We start from the raw sequence: 20,301 nt of genomic DNA, 5'->3' as shown, positions 1-20,301 counted from the left end.
GCCGAGGGAGACATATCACTCCAGTGTAAAGTTGGTGTGTAATCATATTAAGCAGGGCGTTAATTACATGTATACACAACGTGTACGTGTGTAAGTGTATCAGCAATGATATATATATATATATATATATATATATATATATATATATATACGCTTGTATGTATGCAGTCGGTGTAATCGTAAAGTAGTGAGCTAATTAAATATTTAAAAAGTACTTATAAACACATTATGTGTATATATGTATATATAAACATTTAAGAAAGAATTCAGGTAATTTAAAATACGGAAACTTCGTTTCTAAATTCGTTTCATTTCTGGATGGTTCCGTGTGCAATATCTAACGTGAGTGCATATTATACATATATATATATATATATATATATATAATTACACACACATACAACATACTTTCAAAGTTTTGATAAGCCGAAAAACACTTCAATGTTACTCCCATATCTCAAGATATTAGCCCGGGAATAAAAAGAAATTAATCATACCCATGTTTGTGTGTGTGTGTGTGCTTGTTTTTGTGTGTAGTTATGTGTGTGTGTGTGTGTGTGTGTAATAATTCTTTTCTTTTTTTTTTAAACAATTTATCTCGAAGCATAAACAACAATGTGAATATTGGGATAAAAACCCTTTGGACAGAAAAGTCGGAGGCTGCCCGTGAGACATATATAACCTCAAACAGCAATTAAAGAATCACTTAAAAACATTTACATAGATTTTTCACGTTTATTTTTACAATCTAAGTCAAAGGAGTAGAAATTTCGATGCCACTGTCAATCATTCCAGTGTGTGCGAGTGTGTAGGTATGTAGTCCGATTGTAAAGTTATGGACGAAGAGACAAGCTGTCACAAGATGTGAGAGAAGAGACAGTTAAGGTTAGATAAATTGAGACAAAATATAGTTCCTACATTTCGATAACCAACCAGAGTTAATGAAAATATCTGGTTATTTTTCACTTCCATTTCGAAATGGATAAATATATGAGGGGAATTTTGGTTATATCACCCTTTTTTTCATCGGTTCAGCCGAGGAGTAACTTCTTCAAGAACCTGTCTCAGTATTCCGAGTATCTATAATGGTCAACAGTAAGTATGTGTGTGTGTGTTTGTGCATACATATATATGAATGTATATATACACACATACACACAATGTGAAATAGCTATTATAAAAGCGACTACGCAGAATTACGTTCCCACACCTCATAACAGCGAAGACATTGCTTTCATTTTTCCTTCTTTCTTATGAAAGGCGTTAATGTCACAAATAGTTTAATGAAACAGTAGACAATTTAGACCCACCACAGGAAAGCTGGTGGAAGGAGTACTCACTAGTGTCCACTTGTAAGCCTAAAATGAGAGGAAGAAACAAGCTAACCACGCTGTGTGTCAGCAATAGAAACCTATAAAAAAGGTCATCCATATCACACTGGTGGTTTGAACACCATAGGATGAAGTAAAATATATTTTTAGTAAGAGGTTACAATTTGTGGTTATGAATGTTATGTGTGAATGAGTCTAATGGTGAATGAGTGTGTATATACAGTGAGGATAATAATGTGTTTGTGTACACACTCACACGCTATATATATATATATATATATATATATATATATATATATATATATATATAGTGAGAGTGTGTATGTATATATGCAATTAATCCTTCAAAGACCTCGCATAATGGCTTTGATGATGCAACAACTTTTCATTAATATTTACCAATATTTTTTTACACATCACACTGAGGAAATCTCAAATACTGATGAATTTCATTTAGTCTGGAAAGTGATCTAGGTACACCTTCCAAACGAATGTAGCAAACTGGTAAAAAAACAGGAAGCTAGATAATAGACAGAGAAGCATTAGGGTGTTATGTAGAGAGAACAGGCGTCAGATGGTAATAATGTAAGGAATCTCGTCAGCCGGTTCCTATTCCATTTATACCTCGTGTCTTGAGAAAAGTAATATTGTCAATGTCCCACAGCAGTGCTTCAACTATTATTCTATGTCGATGCAGGCGTTAAAAAGAAAGACGAGATGGATGAAGTCTGGCCCAGTGTCACATCTTCCTGCCCACGTATTACTGACGTCCATTTGAACTTATCACCATACCTCCAGGGCCGCAACGTGACCATTAATAGTAAATTGAATTTGGATCAACCGAAAGAATATACGACCTTCCTTTGGTATAAACACAATCATGAGGATAGTTTTCTGTGAAAAATCAATTTTCATTATTTACACTTGTGTATTAACTCGTCCACGACCCAGATTCTGCTCCATCCAAATCCTAACTTTCACTTCAGTCAATTAATAATATCCCACAGGAAAAAGAAAACAAAACATTTATTTCTACAGCTGCATCCACGAACACACGCACAGAGAAAAAGAGAAGACAACAAAGTAAAATAGATGCTATTCATCGACATTTTTCAGGTTAACCAGCTTATATCGTAAATTTTCTCTCACACATTCATGTTACCTTTTTACACAGAAGACAACAGACTGACCGAGAATTGAACTGTGAAATAGTGACTGAAAGAGGTGGGGAGAGGGGAGGGAGAAAGAAACTCACAAGAAGCCTATGTAATTAAAAGAAAAACGGTAAGCGTTCCAGTTTGAAAGTCGTGGGAGTAGAAATAGTGAAGAAAGTAGGAGGACGAGGTTAGTGTAAAGGGTGGGACAGACAGCGAAGGGAAGAAAAACAAAGGAGTGAAAGAGATATATATATATATACATACATACACGAGAAGATAGGGCAGGCTATAGGACTGACGTGTGGTAAGGGAATAAGGGTTAAATGAGAGTAGATAGGGGGAGAGGTGTGTGAATGGTAATGGTAAAATAGTTGGGTATGCAGAAGTTAAATGAAATAAGGGTATGGTAGCTTGGGGTTGGAAGAAAAAGGGTTAATCTTAGTAATTCAATAGTAGACATTGAAAACCGTTAGCAACCGAATCCTAGTTAACAAAGCAAGCTTATAGAATCTAGTTTTTTCGTATTGATATTATTGATTATTTGTTGTTGGAATTATCAATCTAATTGCTCATCAGAAATACAGTGCGTGTGTGTGTGTATATATATATATATATATACATACATATATATCGTTAGAAGAGGAAGTAGTTATCCAATTCCCACGGTTAAAATACAAGACAACACCGAGGTTAGCATTTCTTTTTCTTTTAGGGTGAAATAACTGCACCATACATACACACACACTCATTATATATATATATATATATATATATATATATATATATATACACACAAATATACATACATACAGTGTAGTTAATTTTTATAAATATAAACTGTGGAGTCATAGAATATACTTCCAATCAAATTCTCGGAGATTTCAAAGGATTATTGAAATCGACTCTACTACTTTTATCGACTTAGGAAAGATGAAAGGCTAGACTGACCTCAGCAGGATTTTAACTCGGAAGATAAAGAGGTAAAGGGCCATAACTAAACACTGCAGGGATTTCGTTGACTCTGTCAACTGAGCCTTAAAAAGCGATAGCGAAAGGGACGGGAGAAGTTTTTAAAAAGAGATAATAGCGAGATATAGCTAATGAAAGAAGCGGGCAGGATGTTGCGACAAATAGATAACCAAGGTATGAGTGTGTGTGTGTGTGTGTATATATATATATATATATATATATATATATATATATATATATATATATATAGGGAGGGAAATTGAAGGATGCTGCAAAGGAAGATAAGCCAAGTATACAAGAGATACGGATGTTAAAGGGGGTGGGCTATCATGACAAATTTTGATAGGCGTTGAAGTAATTAGAGGTTTAGAGGTTAATGGGGAAAAGGCTGGGGTTTCTTCCCCTTCTATTTCTATTACATCCCTTTCGTTCAGTTGAAATACCAGGGTGGTGGATAGTCGAGCCAAAAATGCCTTGCAGTATTTCATCTGGCTCCCTGCGTTCTGAGTTCAAATCCCACAGAGGTCAACTTTGCCCTTTATCCCTCCGAGATCAACAAAATACACAGTAGCAGTCAAGTACTGAGGCCCATTTCACTGACTATTGTTGTCTCTCTCTCCTCTACCACTCCCCCAGTATATTTAAAGCTTTGGGCCTCCTATGTTGTTACAAACAATTATTATACCATGACGCAGAGGAGAGATAGAGACGAAGTACCGGGATGTCTGATGAACGGAAGGTGCAGGGATGAGGAGTGAGATCTCAGGTGTTGGCATAGAAGACTCGTGACTAAGTGAAGAGAGAGAGTCATCGATGGTCTAAGGTAGATAGACGGTGGTAGCACCTTGAGTGTTGGTCAGTGTGGTTTTGGTATGGAAGGACATACTTATAGACTATGTGGAATAATTACGCTTTAACCACCACCACTGCTGGATGCAAGAATGATGTGGTGATAGCAATTGATGAATAAAAATGGTGGCTGAGAACTGAATTAACTTTGACTTGTCCATAATTAGTATCTATGTAGCTATTAGAGATAGTACAGATAATACAGACTGATTGATTTATGGAAAAGAGACAACTATTCACAGTATCGAGAGGTAAATAAAATGTTGAAACTGAAGAAACGATATATATACGTTCACGTATATATATGTGTGTGTGTGTGTGTGTGTATATATATATACGTCTACGCATACATCTATATAACATATACATTCATACATGAGAGAGAAAGAGAGCCATGTCACGAATTAAGATTTTACTAGAGACGGTAATCGAATTAAGCTTCTTGGAAGTCAGGGCAGATGGTAGAATTTGGTTTCATTAGTTTGGCCTCTACATTAGGACAAATAATGGCAGAAAGGGAGACAAGATTTGGATATTAGGACACTGGTAATGAAAATGGACTGGTCATTTGGTAGAAACCCGTTTCTGGTTCAACTAACCCTGCTCATACATATAATTTTATATATATACATATATATAATATGGGTCATTTTATATGATAAAAGCTTCTTTTAAATAAAGGAAATAATTTAGTAGGTAACTGAAACAGCAAACAAAGCCATTTTTATCAACTCCTTTTTTTTACAGTGAGGAGTGTGCATGTATGTATGTATATATATATATATATATATATATATATATATATAAACTATTGCGTGTTAGCAGCCATACCAGCTTAGATATATACACACAGCTACACTTGGTTATATATATATATATATACACACACGTGCGTAGATATGGTATATACAAGTTTCATATACAAATCAGCATTCTACTATACACGACACACATATACATACATGTATAAATATATATTTTTATATACACACCTAGATACACATACAAACCGACTATCGACTTTACTATGCACTTGTTGGGACATTGATCATACGTTTTAATAGACAACAGAATCGACGTGTGTATGTATACATATATGTATGTATGTATGTATATATATTTACGTATATAAGTGTAAACAGAAAGAAAGACTTGAAATATATAAATACATATATATATATATATATATATATATATATATACACGCATGTATAACTAGGTTTATACTTACAGTTGAATTTACATCAATCTCTACTTTAAACATATGTTGTTGTAACGTTCTCAGTGTGATCAACATGGTTAAAAATTCTCTAGGTATCGACAAATTTAAAGGGTCATGTGAAATCGGTGGAGAGAGAAGAAAAAAAAATCGGTCAAAAGATTTGTTTCCAGCCTGAAAAAAAAATTTGCCTGTTTCACGTAAACGACTCTAAGAGTAGAGTGGCCATATATGTGACGTCATAGACTATGTTGACTTCATGTTGGAAGAAGACTTAGATAGGAGGAAGTGGGAGGAAGTGATAGAGAGAGGGTTTAACAAAAGGGTGATAGTCACAAGGGAGAGGAGAAGAAAAGAAAAGAGAATTAGATTTAAAGAGAGGGAGAGAGAGAAAAAAGAAACTGAGACTAAGGAGATGAGGTAAAATGTAATATTTAATTTCATTCCATTATTTTATGATAAGCGAATTTTTGTAAAAAAGCTTAAATGTGTTTTTTAATATTTGTTCAAATGCAAAATAAAAATTGTGTAAAAAAAGAAACATAAAAAAGGGTCAACAGTTTTGAAAAGAATAACCTATTCAGCAGCAAATTTTTTAGTATTTAATAGTTAATAACGGTAACAGTATAAATCAACCAATGAAAAGCTGTTATGTACCATTGCTGCTGGTTTTGTTGTTACTTCCTGCACGAAACCGACTAAAAATTCGGTTTTGTCCGAGTCAAATCTAAATTGTTCATGGTTACAAGAAGAAAAGGTAAAAAAAACGTATTCAGGACCAAATTTCCCTTCTGTTTGATAAATAGTAACAGCATAAATTTACTGTGACTTCTGTATTCTTGGTATCTCTACTGAACCAAAAATAAAATCTTATCTAGATCTAAAATTTCCACGAGTAAAGGGAATTTCTTTTTTATTTTTTACGTTCGGCAAGGCGTGGTGAGCAAACTTTCAATCATGTCAAATAGCATTTTTGCGCAGTTTAACGTTAATTAAAAGAAGCCAGTTTGCTGTGATTTTACTTGGCTATAATGATTTCTAAAATTTATACAAAGCCAGAAATTTCAAAAAGTGAGAGATAAAGTGGACGACATGGGTTCTAAAAGAATATACAAAAAAAAAGAAGCTGAATGTCTTGGCTGGGATTCGAACTTAAAACGTAAAGGGACACAACTGTTTGCTTATATGTATTTTTCTATATGTGTGTGTGTGTATGTACACATGTATCAGTTCTTTAATGACGTGTGTATACTTTGTACGTAAAGAGTGGCAAGATGGTAAGAAAGCAAGACTGAACAGTTATCACGATGTCTGTAGAGACAGCAGCAACAACATCATCGACATCACCATCTGATTCTTCTGTAAATAATCCACCACAAGTTGGTGCTCCTCCTTCATGTTCGTTCTACGTTAAAAAAAAGAAAAGATTCTGTCGGTTCAGACCGAATAATGACGACAAATATTGCTCGGAACATATATATTTGTTAAATGTAAGTGAAATTAGCTGAAAATTCCTTGCTTGCTTCCTTGCTTTCTTCTTATGGTTACTCGAAAATCGAGAGCAACACCATATAGTACAACCCTCCGACAAATACATGGACGTCTACACGTGTTTAAATGTGTGTGTGTGTGTGTGTTATATTTAATTTGTGTCTTGTATTTCTGACAACGGATATTACACGTCTGGAAAAAGAATCATTTCTCAAAATTTTAAATTGTTTTATTTTGCCATCACCACAACTTTTTTTTTTCTGTCCGTTTATAGACACTATCCGTACACAGACACACACACAAATTTTATTTGTTATTTAACCCTAATGAATCAGATCGTTTGATTAAACCGATCCAGCTCTGATTGTCTTATTATATTTGTCTACAATGACATTATTATCCGATGTGTTCTCAAGTGGAAGTTAGTATTATTATTAGGTGCTTTGGCTACTGTTTCCAGCATATTTGGTGACCAGTTAGAGGCTCCTTTATTGGTTTTATTTAATAACACACACAGTGTTATATGGGTGTCAGAAAATTTCTCAAAAGTGAGCTTAAAACACTGTCTATAAATTTGTGAATAAAACCTCAGCATAATTTATAGCAAGTACCAAATAAAGGTTAATGTTTACAATATTATCCGGAAACGAAATTTAAAAAATAGCGATCGTTTAATCCCAGTTAGTTGTGGTTTTGTAGACTTATAAAAAAAGCGTCTCTGGTGATTATTCCGTCTTTTATTTAGATATAGAACAAAGAGTTATTCGCAACCACGTAGTTCCGAGTTCGATTACACAATATACCGACAATTATCTTCTACAAAATCTCCGTTGAAATAGGGGCTCAATTAAGTAAGTGCTGAAGTCGATATGATTAGTTAAAAGTTTTGAAGGCGAGGAGTCCGATGACTGAAATCGGTCAAAGAGGAAGTAGTCCTAACGTTTATTGTGCTTTAATTATTAAGTAGTTTCGTTCTTTCAAGTATAATTGTAACTTTATTGCTCCTTCATTAATAGTTAATATTGAATGTAAATTTAAACAGTATTTTGTATTGAACTAAGAATTTATGTTTATTGCGCACTTCTGTACACAATAACAATATTTTAACCCTTAATTCCCACGTGGTAGCCCAACTCTGTAACTTCCTGTAAGATTTATTCTCCATAAATAAACATTTAAAAAAAAAATTTTAAGTCCTTAGATTTCAGTATAGTTTAGATTTATTTTAACGCTAATTATTAGCAATTTGTCAGAAAGAGGCAAGCAAAGTTATGCTTTAAAAAACGTAAATATTCAAAATGAAACTAAAATGGATTACAGAACCATGTACAGTAGTAATTGTCTGTCTGCCTGCCTATCTTAATGTCTTTTAATCACTTGTTTCACGCCACTGCAATCTCTAGGCGAGAACATTAAATTTACCATGCCAGAGCTTTCGATTTGCGGCGAAGTCTCTCGGAAGCCTATTTATTACTTGTAACTCTTACTAGTGTCAAAAAACAAACGTCAGATGATCAAACCGATATTTATCTTTTGCCTTTTGCTTGTTTCAGTCATTGGACTGCAGCCATGCTGGGACACTGCCTTGAAGCTTTTAGTCGAACAAATTGACCCCAGTACTTTTTTTTTTTTTTTTTTGAAGTTTGGTACTTATTCCATTGGTTTCATTTGCCAAACTGCTAGAAGGAGTCGTATGCAAACGAACACCAGTCTTCAAGTATTGGTGGGAGGAACAAACAATGATGTACATACATACATACATATATATTCAAACACATGATGAGCTTCCACATGGTTCCTGTCTACCAAATTCACTCACAAAGCATTGGTTAACCCAAGGTTATAGTAAAAGGCACTAAAACACTTGCTTGAGGTGCTGTGCAGTAAGACTAAACTCAGAGCCTCATGGTTGCATGGTGTCCCTCTGTGTGTGTGTGTGTGCATATACATATAGATAGATAGATTGATAGATGGTGATACAGAGATTTTGAATTTCATTTGGCAGTAGATATCTGAATTTTGCCGACATTTTTTTTTTTTTTGCTGACTGCAACTCTCCGTCTTTGCATCACTGTGAACAGACTGGTAATGTGTTGCTGCACAAGTAAGATGAAATCAAGGCCAGGTGGCAGCAGTATTTCAGTGATGTCTTGATCCATCAGGCCATAGTACATACTGACATCCTGCTTTAAGGGTTTGTACCAGCACTTGTATTTCACCAGACTGATGATCCACTGACTAATGATGAAATAATGGTAGCTGTAGAATTGATGAATATGGGGAAAGCCTTTGGGTATGATTGCATTGTTACTGAACTGGTTGAGAAATGTGGTGATGAGATACTGGGGTTTTTTATCTACCATATTTCATACAGTGTCGTTCAGAAGCAAAACCCCACAAGACTGGAAAGATGCCATCTTTGTTTCTTTGTATAAGAAAGGACTCAAAGATGTATGTGATAACTACCACGGGATCTCTATGTTGACAAAATCTTTGCAAGGATACTTCTCAATTGGTTGCTGAATTTTGATCAAATCAAGGTACAACTGATATGATCTTCACAGGCTGACACAGACAAGAGAAGTGCAGAGATCAGTGACTTGATCTGTACCAGTGTTTCATTGATCTTACCAAGGTTTTGACACTTTTCGTAGGCCAACTCTTTGGGGTGTCCAGAAAATTTCACAAGGTCCGTTCGTTCTCTTCATGACAACATGATGGCATGGGTTTGTATCAATGGTAAACTACTAGAACCCATCTCCGTTGAATCTGATGTTAAGGTGATCTCCTGCCCCTTACTTTGTTCACCATCTTTGCTATTGTTATCTTACAAGCTTTTGCATATAGCGAAGCTGGCATCTACACCTTTTACTGTACAAAAGGAATGCTTTTCAACATTGTTGTTTTACTACAGTAACAAAAACTTTCATCTCCTTTACACTGACGATTGCAATCACGTAACCCACTCTGAGGAAGACCCGCAGCTCTTGATTGACTGCTTTTCAGCCACGTGATGAGTTTAGACTTGCAAATCAGTCTTGAGAAGACAGTAGTCATGCTACAACTAATACTAGGCTAGCCATGTATCCCATCATTGATATACACACCAAGAGTACAAGGTTAAAAGTCATGGATACATTTATCTACTTGGTTGTACAATATCTAGATTTAACACACTTGGTGAGGAGATCATTAGAGACTTTTTAAGGCTTGTGATGTGTTTGGAAAGCTTGAATCAATGCTTTAGCCACAACCAGACATCAAAGTGGCAACAATAGTTGAGGTCTATCCAGCATGTGTTTTAACTGCACTGTTGTATGGATGTTAGACATTGACAATCTATCACAGACGTATCCAATGTCTCAAGCGATTCCACCAGCAATGCTTGCATAATACCCTTAAGATCTCATGGTGAGCTCATGTGCCTGATATGAGAGTACAGCAACTGGTGAAGATGGCTAGTATTGAGTTCATGATTATGAAACACCAGCTTAGATGTTCTGATCATCTTGTGCATGTAGAGGACATCAGCATAGCAAAACATGTGTTGTATGGTGACCTGAAGCAAGAAAAGCATCCTCAGTGCAAACCATGCAAGCATTTCAGCAGTACTCTTAAAGACACAGATAAACAGCAGTACTAATACCTGGGAAGATCTTGCATTAGATAGGGAGCTGAGGAAGGATCTGATTGCTACTGGTGTTAAAGTATTTTGAGGACAACTGGGTTGCATACTCTGAGTTGAAAAATGTTTTTTTAATATACAGAGGACATGAGTGCTCTCTGAGAAGGGTGCAAAAGAATTTCTTTTGTACGACCAGTATGGCTGCATCAGCTTCCCAAAGGCAGGCCTATTCATCCACAAACATGGTCATGGAGGATCCTGTGTCTACCAATGTGCTATACAACATGTTCTCTCATGCACCTTGTATGTCGGGTGTGTGGGTTGGCTAGTGGATTCTTTCAGCATTGCAGGTCCCAACACCCTGTTCCTAGAAGTCTGATTTGTGGTCAATGTAGAATGACTTGAAAGCCCTAGGAGCTATATGAGATGTCATTAGTGATGGGGAGACCAAACATGAGATATTTCTTAGAGTGAAATGGGTTTAAGAAGTGGCCTTAACTCAGTCACAGGTCAACTTCCACCATATGTGTGTTTTTGGATATCAGTCACTTAACATCAGTTTTACATACTATAATTTCATCTAAGGATTGCAACTTCAAGTACCTCAGCAAGTGGAGAAAATTTTTAGGCACAGGTATGATCATATGATTAAGAAGGTTGCTTTGCAAACCACATGTTTTCAGGTTCAGTTCCACTGCATGGTACCATGGGCAACTGTCTTTTACTATAGCCTCAGAAAGTAGCTGACTTTAAAATAAGTACTGGGGTAGGTATAAGCAACTAAACCAGTGCCCTCAAAGTAGGTGATACCATTCATTGATATGTAGTGGAAATTTTTATATGGGTAGACAAAAGACTGTTTATTGGTAACCTGCAATGTTGGAGAAGACCCAACAAGCCTTGCAAGCAAGGTGAGATATATGTTACAATCAAGAAGCTAGGATATATAATACATCTATGTCATTCACAAGGTAAGATTACATCTTCAACTTGATGGTCCTGCAGCATGCAAGTGTGCCTAGATTTGTATCTATCCTACACTGGGTGGGATATGTGATCTGTAAGAAGGGTACTAGAATCCTCAAGGCTGTGCTCTACAGTTATCTGAAATTCCATTGTAAGGATGTCATTAACTGACATTTCAATGATGCAGGAGTCAAATTGGAACAAACAACAGGAAGAAAAGAGAGTAAAAATTAGAGCAAGATATTTTACACCAGGACTACCAACAGTATTCTGTAATAACTGCAAATCATGATCTTGTAACTTGGAGCACACAATGCTTAACACTGGCCACATGCCTTCATACACACACACATATCATCATTTAATGTCCATTTTCCATGCTGGTATGGGTTGGACAGTTTGGCAGGAGCTGGCCAGCTGAAGAGCTTCCTGGGTTTCAGGTCTGTTTTGACATGGTTTCTGCAGCTGGATGCCCTTCCTAATGCTAACTACTGTACAGAGTGTAGTGAGTGCTTTTATGTGGCACCTATGAGCCCGGAAGATTAGGAATGCTTAGCTGAAGAGAGATGCAGGGGTCATGCCTGTATGCAAGGATGACCTTGTATTTATTTAGCTTGACACACACACACAACCACATATAGAATAAAAGGATTAACAAGCAAGCAAGTATCAATTCAACTTATAATGTTTTAATGTTTATATATATAAGATGTGGGTTACAGGAGTATAGATCACAAGACATATTTAAAAGGTCATTTGAAGAATGTTTATAATGGTTATGGTATATGCTAGTATTTCCTGGAACAGTTATTGGATAGGTTCAAATTATTGATAAAGCTAGTCACCATAAGTGGTATCCAAAGCCGGATGAGAAAGAAGGTGTACAGATAGTCTGTTAAAGCCATTTCAAGAATAGATGTGCAGATAGTGCATTTCCCTGCAAGCAATCAGCAGCCATTATTATAGTTGCAATTTATTCCATCATAGGAGGAAGAATGAGAGAGAGCCTTAATAGGAAGTAATGATATACTAGTAGAAGTAAGTATACAGAGATAAATTTAGAGGAAGAGCAGCAGAGAATACAAGGTCATAAGAGGCTAGATGGAAAATTAACAAACATGACAAGGAATTAAGTTCAAAAGTTAGAAGAGGATATAGAAAGAAGTGACCAGTGCCAATATGGTAGGGAAGTTGGGGGGAGGTATTAAGTAAGATGGTGTGAAGAAGACCTGTATAGAACAAGAACAAATGAGGCAAATAAATTGGAATTATGTGAAGAGAAGGCCTAAAGCTTTGAGGGGGGTTGACTTACAAGATGAAATATACCCATGAACCAGTAGCTGTGTGGCATGGTGGTCAATGCAAGAGCAATGTATGTAGGAAGGAAAGGGTTATGCTCAGTAGAGGAGGAGAAAAGCAAGAGAATTGAGAGGTAATATAAGTATATTGTTATAAATCAGCTAAATATGATGGGATTCAGGTTTATAAGTTTATATAACCTGACCAAGATATCTAGTACTTTTCTGTAATCTAGAAGACCCGTCCACCCCAACAGAATTAATACAGGTGCTGGTGCCACCTAAAAAGCACCTGATACACTCTGTGGAGTGGTTAGCATTAGGAAGAGCATCCAGCCACAGAAACCATGCTGGAACAGACAATGAAGCCTTGTGCAGCCCTTAACCTTTTCAGCTCCAGCCAAACCATCCAACCCATGCCACCATGGAAAGCCCATTAAATGACGATAAGATAAATAATGAGGGCAGTGAATATGCTTTAGATGTAAGTGTTTGTTTATAGTTACCTGAATAAAAAATTTATTTATTGTAACTATAAGGAATTGATATTTTAAACTTTAAGTTCAATGAAAAGTAGGGATATAATTAAATGTGGGTATAGGACTTAACAGAAAGATCTTAAAATTTGTACATTAGCTTAGAATATCTATAAGTGCTTGCTAAAACATAGTATATGCTTGCTAGAAAATAATATTCAATTAAATTGTGCTGGAATTACAAGCAAGATGTAGAGTGATGAATTTAGAATATAGGGGTTGGTTTGCATCATCTGAAAACACGTTTAAAAGTGTCTGGTTGTTTATGGTGGTGCAAGGCACCATGGACCTTTTGATTTAGAAGTTGTAGATGAGTGCATTTCAGTGGGAGGATGGAATACTGTATGTAGAGAGAAAAGGAGACTAGTACTAAAGAGGTAATATTTATGCTCACTTAAATGTGGATGTTCTCTTAGAACAAACTATTCTGCCGTAGATACCATGAGAGAAACTCTCATATTGGCTATTGGTGCAAAATGTACTCTTTGTTTATATTGCTAGTGGGGAGATAAGTCCCCACTATCTATCTGCTAGTGATATAAACAAAAATGTATTTTGCACCAAAAGACAACATGACAAGTTTTTATCATAGTATCTATCACAATATAGTTTGTTCTAATGGAACATCCACATTTAAGTGGTGATAAATATGACCTCTTGGTATTAATACTGCCTCTGTCACTAATATATGTAATGGTGTCGCATGACTGGTGCTTAAAAACATCTGTGCTGGTGACATGTAAAAAGCACCCATTATACTCTTGGAGTGGTTGCCAAGTCAGACTGGAACTTGGTGCAACTCACTGGCTTACCAGTTCCAGTCAAACTGTCCAGCCCATGCAAGCAGACACTAAATGACGATAATGATGTAACACAGTCAATTGCTTGGATATATAGTATCCAAAACCAATCAAAAGTATCTTCAATTCAAGATTTGTCACATTCTCTTACATTAGATTTAAATCTGAATGAATGCTACAGAATCAGTGAAGCTTGAGAAATTGAGGGAATGGTATGGCAGATGTAGTGTGCTTATGTGGAGAAGAATAATGGGAAAAGGAGTGGGAGTCAGTAGGTTTTTGTGGGCAAAGGTTGACAAGTTGATAGTGGAAGAGATGTTGAGAAAACTAGCAGAAGTATCAGATACAGTAAAGGCAAATTCTAAGGTGGACTGTAAAAGTTCATAAAAGACATGAGCCTATTGAGCTTTTTGGTCTGTGGGTGTTGTAGCACTGGTGCAATCATCAATATACTGACCATATAGCTCTGGATGGATCCCACAAGTTGGGCAAAAATTTGCTCTCAGAGTAGTCAACAAAGTGGTTGTCATAATCAGGGATAATTGTTATCCTTCAGCTCTCTTACCTTAATTTTTGCCTCCAACTCACCCTCACTAACTTTCTGTTCTCTTTACATAACTTTTTCCTTCTTTTACTTTCTCTTTTCCTACAACTTCCTATCTATATAGACAATGTCTTGCATTCCCCCCGTCAGTTGCACAAGCTGAAAGGTTATAAAACTCTGCTGCCTTTTCTTTTTCCTCCCACATCTTCCCCATAATCTGCAAGAAAAACTGTCCAAAACATTAGATTTCCTACTCTCCACAACAGTTTTGTTGTACCCTTTCTGTTACTTTATGTATGTATGAATGTGTGTGTGCGTGTATATATGCATGCATGTATGTCTTCGACTACTATTTCAACACTAAATATACTGTCTGTTCACCACATAGCCATTGTGTATGTTGTGGTATGTATGAATGTATGTACACATTATGGTGGAATGAAAAGCCTAGTCACATCTCTAGATAATAAAAGAAACAGATGTTTCTTTGGTCTTAACTGACATATAGAATCAAGATAATATTTTCCCTTGTTAATGATTTCATAATTCTATCTATTTAGCAAATTGTTGAACCCTTGGATGTTAAATTCAGGTTTCAAAGCAAAGAAGTGCACCGTGTCATATTTAACTTCACAATTAATAAATGATTCTCCTTCTAAATAATGTTGCAGTGATCTGATATGATGATAGTCAGATGGAGCAGGATTAGGAGAATAAGGAAATTTAAGCAAATCTGTATTTAGTACCATAATCTTTCCCTGAGTAATGTGGGCAATATGTGATCTTGCATTATCATGTGAGAGCAACATCTCTTTACGATTGATCAATACTGGCCCTTTTCCTGTAAATTATTGTGCTTTGCTTCCAAATCAATGACAATACTTCACACTAACTAGTTCATTTTTGTTTGACACAGTTGGATAAATAGGTAAAGTGTAAAAAAGTAAAGACCCCCTTCGGTCATGAATGACCATGGGATTGCACCTAGAAAGTTCCCCTCCAATGCACAAGTCCTGGCAAAGTTGTTCATGGAAGACCAGCAGTCACCCATGCATACTAGCCTCCCTTCTCCATGCCACCGATGTTATCCAAGGGAAAGGCAAAGGCTGATACAATATGGCACCAGTGACATCACAACTCATTTCTACAGCTGAGTGAACTGGAGCAGCATGAAATAATGTGTCTTACTCAAGAACACAACATACACCCAGTCTGGGAATCAAACTCGCTATCTCATGATTGTGAGCCTGTCTCTCTAACCACTGAGCCATGTGCCTCCACTGGATAAATGACACCCTTTGTATTGCATCAAACACAATAAAAAGAAAAGAGCAAAATTTGCGGTGGGTTGTAGTCCTGTTTTAGCTCAACTCCTTTTTCCTTGGGCACTAACCTTTGTCATTTTTGTTGACTATAATTAGAGAGAATCTACTTTTTATCACTCGTGATGATTCTACCTAAGAAAGGTTTGGTATTAAGTCTACAACTCTACTCTTCAATGACAAGCAGAGGGTGACTCTAAGATTTGAAGCAGTCATTTGATGAGGGCCTCTCTGACCAAATTTAAACACCTTTCCTAGTTTGTGAAGGTATTTTATAATTGAAATGTGACATGATTTAAGCTATTTTGCTCATTCCCAAGTAGTTTGTTGTGAATTGTCTTCAACTATAGCTTTCAGTAAAGGTGCATAGCATAGCGGTTAGGGTATTTGGTTCACAATCATAAGGTCACGAGTTTAATTCCTGGCAACATGTGTCCTTCAGCAAAACATCTTATTTCACATTGCTCCAGTCCACTCAGTTGTCAAAAATGGGTAGTACCTGTATTTCAGTAGACCAGCCTTATCACTTTCTGTGTCATGCTGAATCTCCCCATGAACTACATTAAGGGTACACGTGTCTGTGGACTGCTCAGCCACTTGCATGTTAATTTCATGTGCAAGCTGTTCTGTTGATCGGATCAACTGGAACCCTTGCCGTCATAACCAATGTAATGCCATAGTTTTCAGAAGCTGAATATTGACTGAACTTGGTCATGTAGTTCGAGGGCAATCTGCAAAATTGGTCAACCCATCATTGGCATATCCAGTCATTTGAAATTTCATTTCTATAGGTGACCAGTGCCAAGTTATGGCCAGTGCTGGTGACATGTAAGAGGCACTCATGCCTGTGATACATAAAAGGCACTCATGCTGGTGGCATGTAAAAGATACCCATGCTGGGGACTTGTTAGAGGTTCCCAGTACACTCTTAAAGTGGTTGGTATTAGGAAGGACATCCAGCTATAGAAACCAAGCCAAAACAGACTGAAGCCTGGTTCAGCCTACCAGTCCCAATCAAACTGTCTAACCCAGGGGTTCTCAACCATTTTTTACCTATGGACCCCTTTGATTCCTATTTTACTTCTGTGGACCCCCATACCAATTTGATGTTTAAAAAAGCCAATTGTATTTTCATGTGCAGGAGTGGCTGTGTTGTAAGTAGCTTGCTTACCAACCACATGGTTTGGGATTCATTCCCACTGTGTGGCACCTTGAGCAAGTGTCTTCTACTATAGCCTCGGGCCGACCAAAGCCTTGTGAGTGAATTTGGTAGACAGAAACTGAAAGAAGCCTGTCATATATATGTATATATAGATATATGTATGTTTGTGTCTGTGTTTGTCACTCCAACATTGCTTGACAACTGATGCTGGTGTGTTTGCGTCCCCGTAACTTAGCGGTTCGGCAAAAGAGACTGATAGAATAAGTACTAGGCTTCTAAAGAATAAGTCCTGGGGTCGATTTGCTTGACTAAAGGCGGTGCTCCAGCATGGCCACAGTCAAATGACTGAAACAAGTAAAAGAGAGTATTATTAGGACTTGTATAAAAATTGTTAAAATATTTTGTGTATTGTAGAAATATAACCAGTTTATTGCCCATAAATGTTACTGGCCTGAAGCTCAATTTTTTCATGGCCTCTGAAAAATTACTGTGGACCCCCCCCCCCCCAATTTACTATATTGTGTCTAGGGACCCTACAAAAATCTTATATGGACCCTGGTTCAGAAACCCTGGTCTGACCATGCTAGCATGGAAAGCAGATTCTAAATGATGATGATGATAAAAGATATAGGTGCAGGAGTGGCTGTGTGGTAAGTAGCTTGCTACCAACCACATGGTTCCAGGTTCAGTCCCACTGCGTGGCAACTTGGGCAAGTGTCTTCTATAGCCTCGGGCCAACCAAAGCCGTGTGAGTGGATTTGGTAGATGGAAACTGAAAGAAGCCCATCGTATATATGTTGAAAAACTAGAGGTAGTCGATAGCTTCCGCTATCTGGGCGACCAAGTTAGTAGTGGGGGTGGGTGCGCTGAAAGTGTAGCTGCTAGAATAAGAATAGCCTGGGCAAAGTTTAGAGAGCTCTTACCCCTGCTGGCGACAAAGGGACTCTCACTCAGAGTAAAAGGCAGACTGTATGACGCATGCGTACGAACAACCATGCTACATGGCAGTGAAACATGGGCTGTAACTGCTGAGGACATACGTAAGCTCGCAAGGAATGAAGCCAGTATGCTCCGTTGGATGTGTAATGTCAATGTGAATACCCGTCAGAGTGTAAGTATCTTGAGAGAAAAGCTGAACATTAGAAGCATCAGTTGTGGCGTGCAAGAGAGACGATTGCGCTGGTATGGACATGTGGTGAGAATGGAGGAGGATAGCTGCGTGAAAAAGTGCCACACCCTAACAGTTGAGGGAACCCGTGGAAGAGGTAGGCCCAGGAAGACCTGGGCTGAGGTGGTGAGGCAAGACCTTCGTACATTGGGCCTCACCGAGGCGATGACTACGGACCGAGACCTTTGGAAATGGGCTGTGCGTGAGAAGACCCGGCAAGCCAAGTAAGATCGTTGCCAGTGCCCCTGGACTGGTTCTTGTGCGGGTGGCACATGAGATGCACCATTTTGAGCGTGGCCGTTGCCAGTACCGCCTGACTGGCTCCTGTAGGATTTTCGAGCGAGATCGTTGCCAGTGCCCCTGGACTGGCTTGTGCGGGTGGCACATAAAAGACACCATTTCGAGCGTGGCCGTTTTCGTGCGGGTGACACGTAAAAGCACCCACTACACTCTCTGAGTGGTTGGCGTTAGGAAGGGCATCCAGCTGTAGAAACTCTGCCAAATCAGACTGGAGCCTGGTGTTGCCATCCGGTTTCACCAGTCCTCAGTCAAATCGTCCAACCCATGCTAGCATGGAAAGCGGACGTTAAACGATGATGATGATGATGATGATATATATATATATATATATATATATATATATGTATGTGTGTGTATATATGTTTGTGTGTGTGTATATGTTTGTGTGTGTGCATTTGTTCCCCAACATCGCTTGACAACCGATGCTGGTGTGTTTGCGTACCCGTAACTTAGTTGTTCGGCAAAAGGGACCGATCGAATAAGTACCAGGCATACAAAGGATAAGTCCTGGGGTCGATTTGCTCGACTAAAGGTGGTGCTCCAGCATGGCCGCAGTCAAATGACTGAGATAAGTAAAAGAGATATTTCTTGCTGCTTTCATTGTTAAAGAGTTCCTTTAAAATTCATGTAGCATGCAGTGCCTGATATGGGTCTGATCTAAACTCATTTTAAAAGGATAAAACTGATACAAATTTAACCACTATTGTTATAAAATAATCTGCAAAGAAAGAAATAAAAACACGTTAGAATATAAAAATTAATTAATATTTATTTTACCATAGGTATTGGAAAAAGTACCCTCAAACTCATCATGTCAAACATGCAATAGGAATTTTTTTCCAAACTTGTGTGTGTGTGTGTGTGTGAAGTCACTCATTTAGCACTGTAACCACAGTCAGTGTCTGCTGCTCATAACAATTCAGTTAAACAGACAAAATCAATTGTGATGTAATGCAAACGTTTGTAGTTATAACAGAAAGTGCATCCATAGCAAAGCAACTCCTCCATGTATTTTATACACACACACACACACACACACATATATATATGTATATATATATATATATATATATATATATATATATATACACATATGATACATATGTATGTATGTATCATCAAACAAATATGATATGTTCTTTTGAAGAAATTGTCTTCATAGCCATTTTATTTCCCCTTCTTTGGCTCATAAATCAAAGCCCATTTAGAAAATTTATTAATTTTGTTCTCCTGATTATCTGACTTATTCAAATAAAAGCACTGTAGAAGATCTCTCAGTTTCAACAATCATAGAATCTCTACATTAATGTGGTGTTATTATTTTTTTTTCTTCTCAGTAATAGTTATGGATTCTCTCTCCCTCATTCTCCCTCTCCTGTTTATTCATTCACTCAGTCATCTGAAAGAGCAGCTATCAATAAAATGTTCACTTTATTTCAGCTCTGACATATATATATATACACATGCATAAAATCTTAACTCTATCTCTGTATTTGTGACAGAATGACAATTATAGCTCAGGAAGAATTGTGTAAACATTTCACACATAAACAAAAATAAACAA

At 37.1% G+C, this 20,301-nt stretch overlaps 2 protein-coding genes across 3 annotated transcripts in view; one reads left to right on the top strand and one right to left on the bottom strand.

Moving 5' to 3' along the window:
• Positions 1-5,813, bottom strand: part of LOC106872556 (lysine-specific demethylase RAD23B) — an 85,382-nt gene extending 79,569 nt beyond the window's left edge. Inside the window, exon 1 of the mRNA XM_089357456.1 lies at positions 5,538-5,813. Within this exon, the coding sequence (XP_089213582.1) occupies positions 5,538-5,603 (66 nt within the window). The 5' untranslated portion in view covers positions 5,604-5,813. The remainder of the gene's footprint in view (positions 1-5,537) is intronic.
• Positions 5,814-6,724: 911 nt separating this feature from the next.
• Positions 6,725-20,301, top strand: part of LOC106872555 (tRNA:m(4)X modification enzyme TRM13 homolog) — a 51,081-nt gene continuing 37,504 nt past the window's right edge. For both annotated transcript variants that reach the window (XR_016243120.1, XM_014919582.3), the window contains exon 1: positions 6,725-7,015. Coding sequence is in view for 1 of the 2 variants with exons in the window: in XM_014919582.3 (XP_014775068.2) it covers positions 6,833-7,015 (183 nt within the window). In the remaining variant the exon portion in view is untranslated. The remainder of the gene's footprint in view (positions 7,016-20,301) is intronic.

The sequence above is a fragment of the Octopus bimaculoides genome, chromosome 9, assembly GCF_046866305.1.
Source record: "Octopus bimaculoides isolate indiv1 chromosome 9, ASM4686630v1, whole genome shotgun sequence".
Taxonomy (NCBI): domain Eukaryota; kingdom Metazoa; phylum Mollusca; class Cephalopoda; order Octopoda; family Octopodidae; genus Octopus; species Octopus bimaculoides.
Note: the sequence above shows the minus strand (reverse complement) of the source record. Positions and strands in the feature narration are given on the sequence as shown.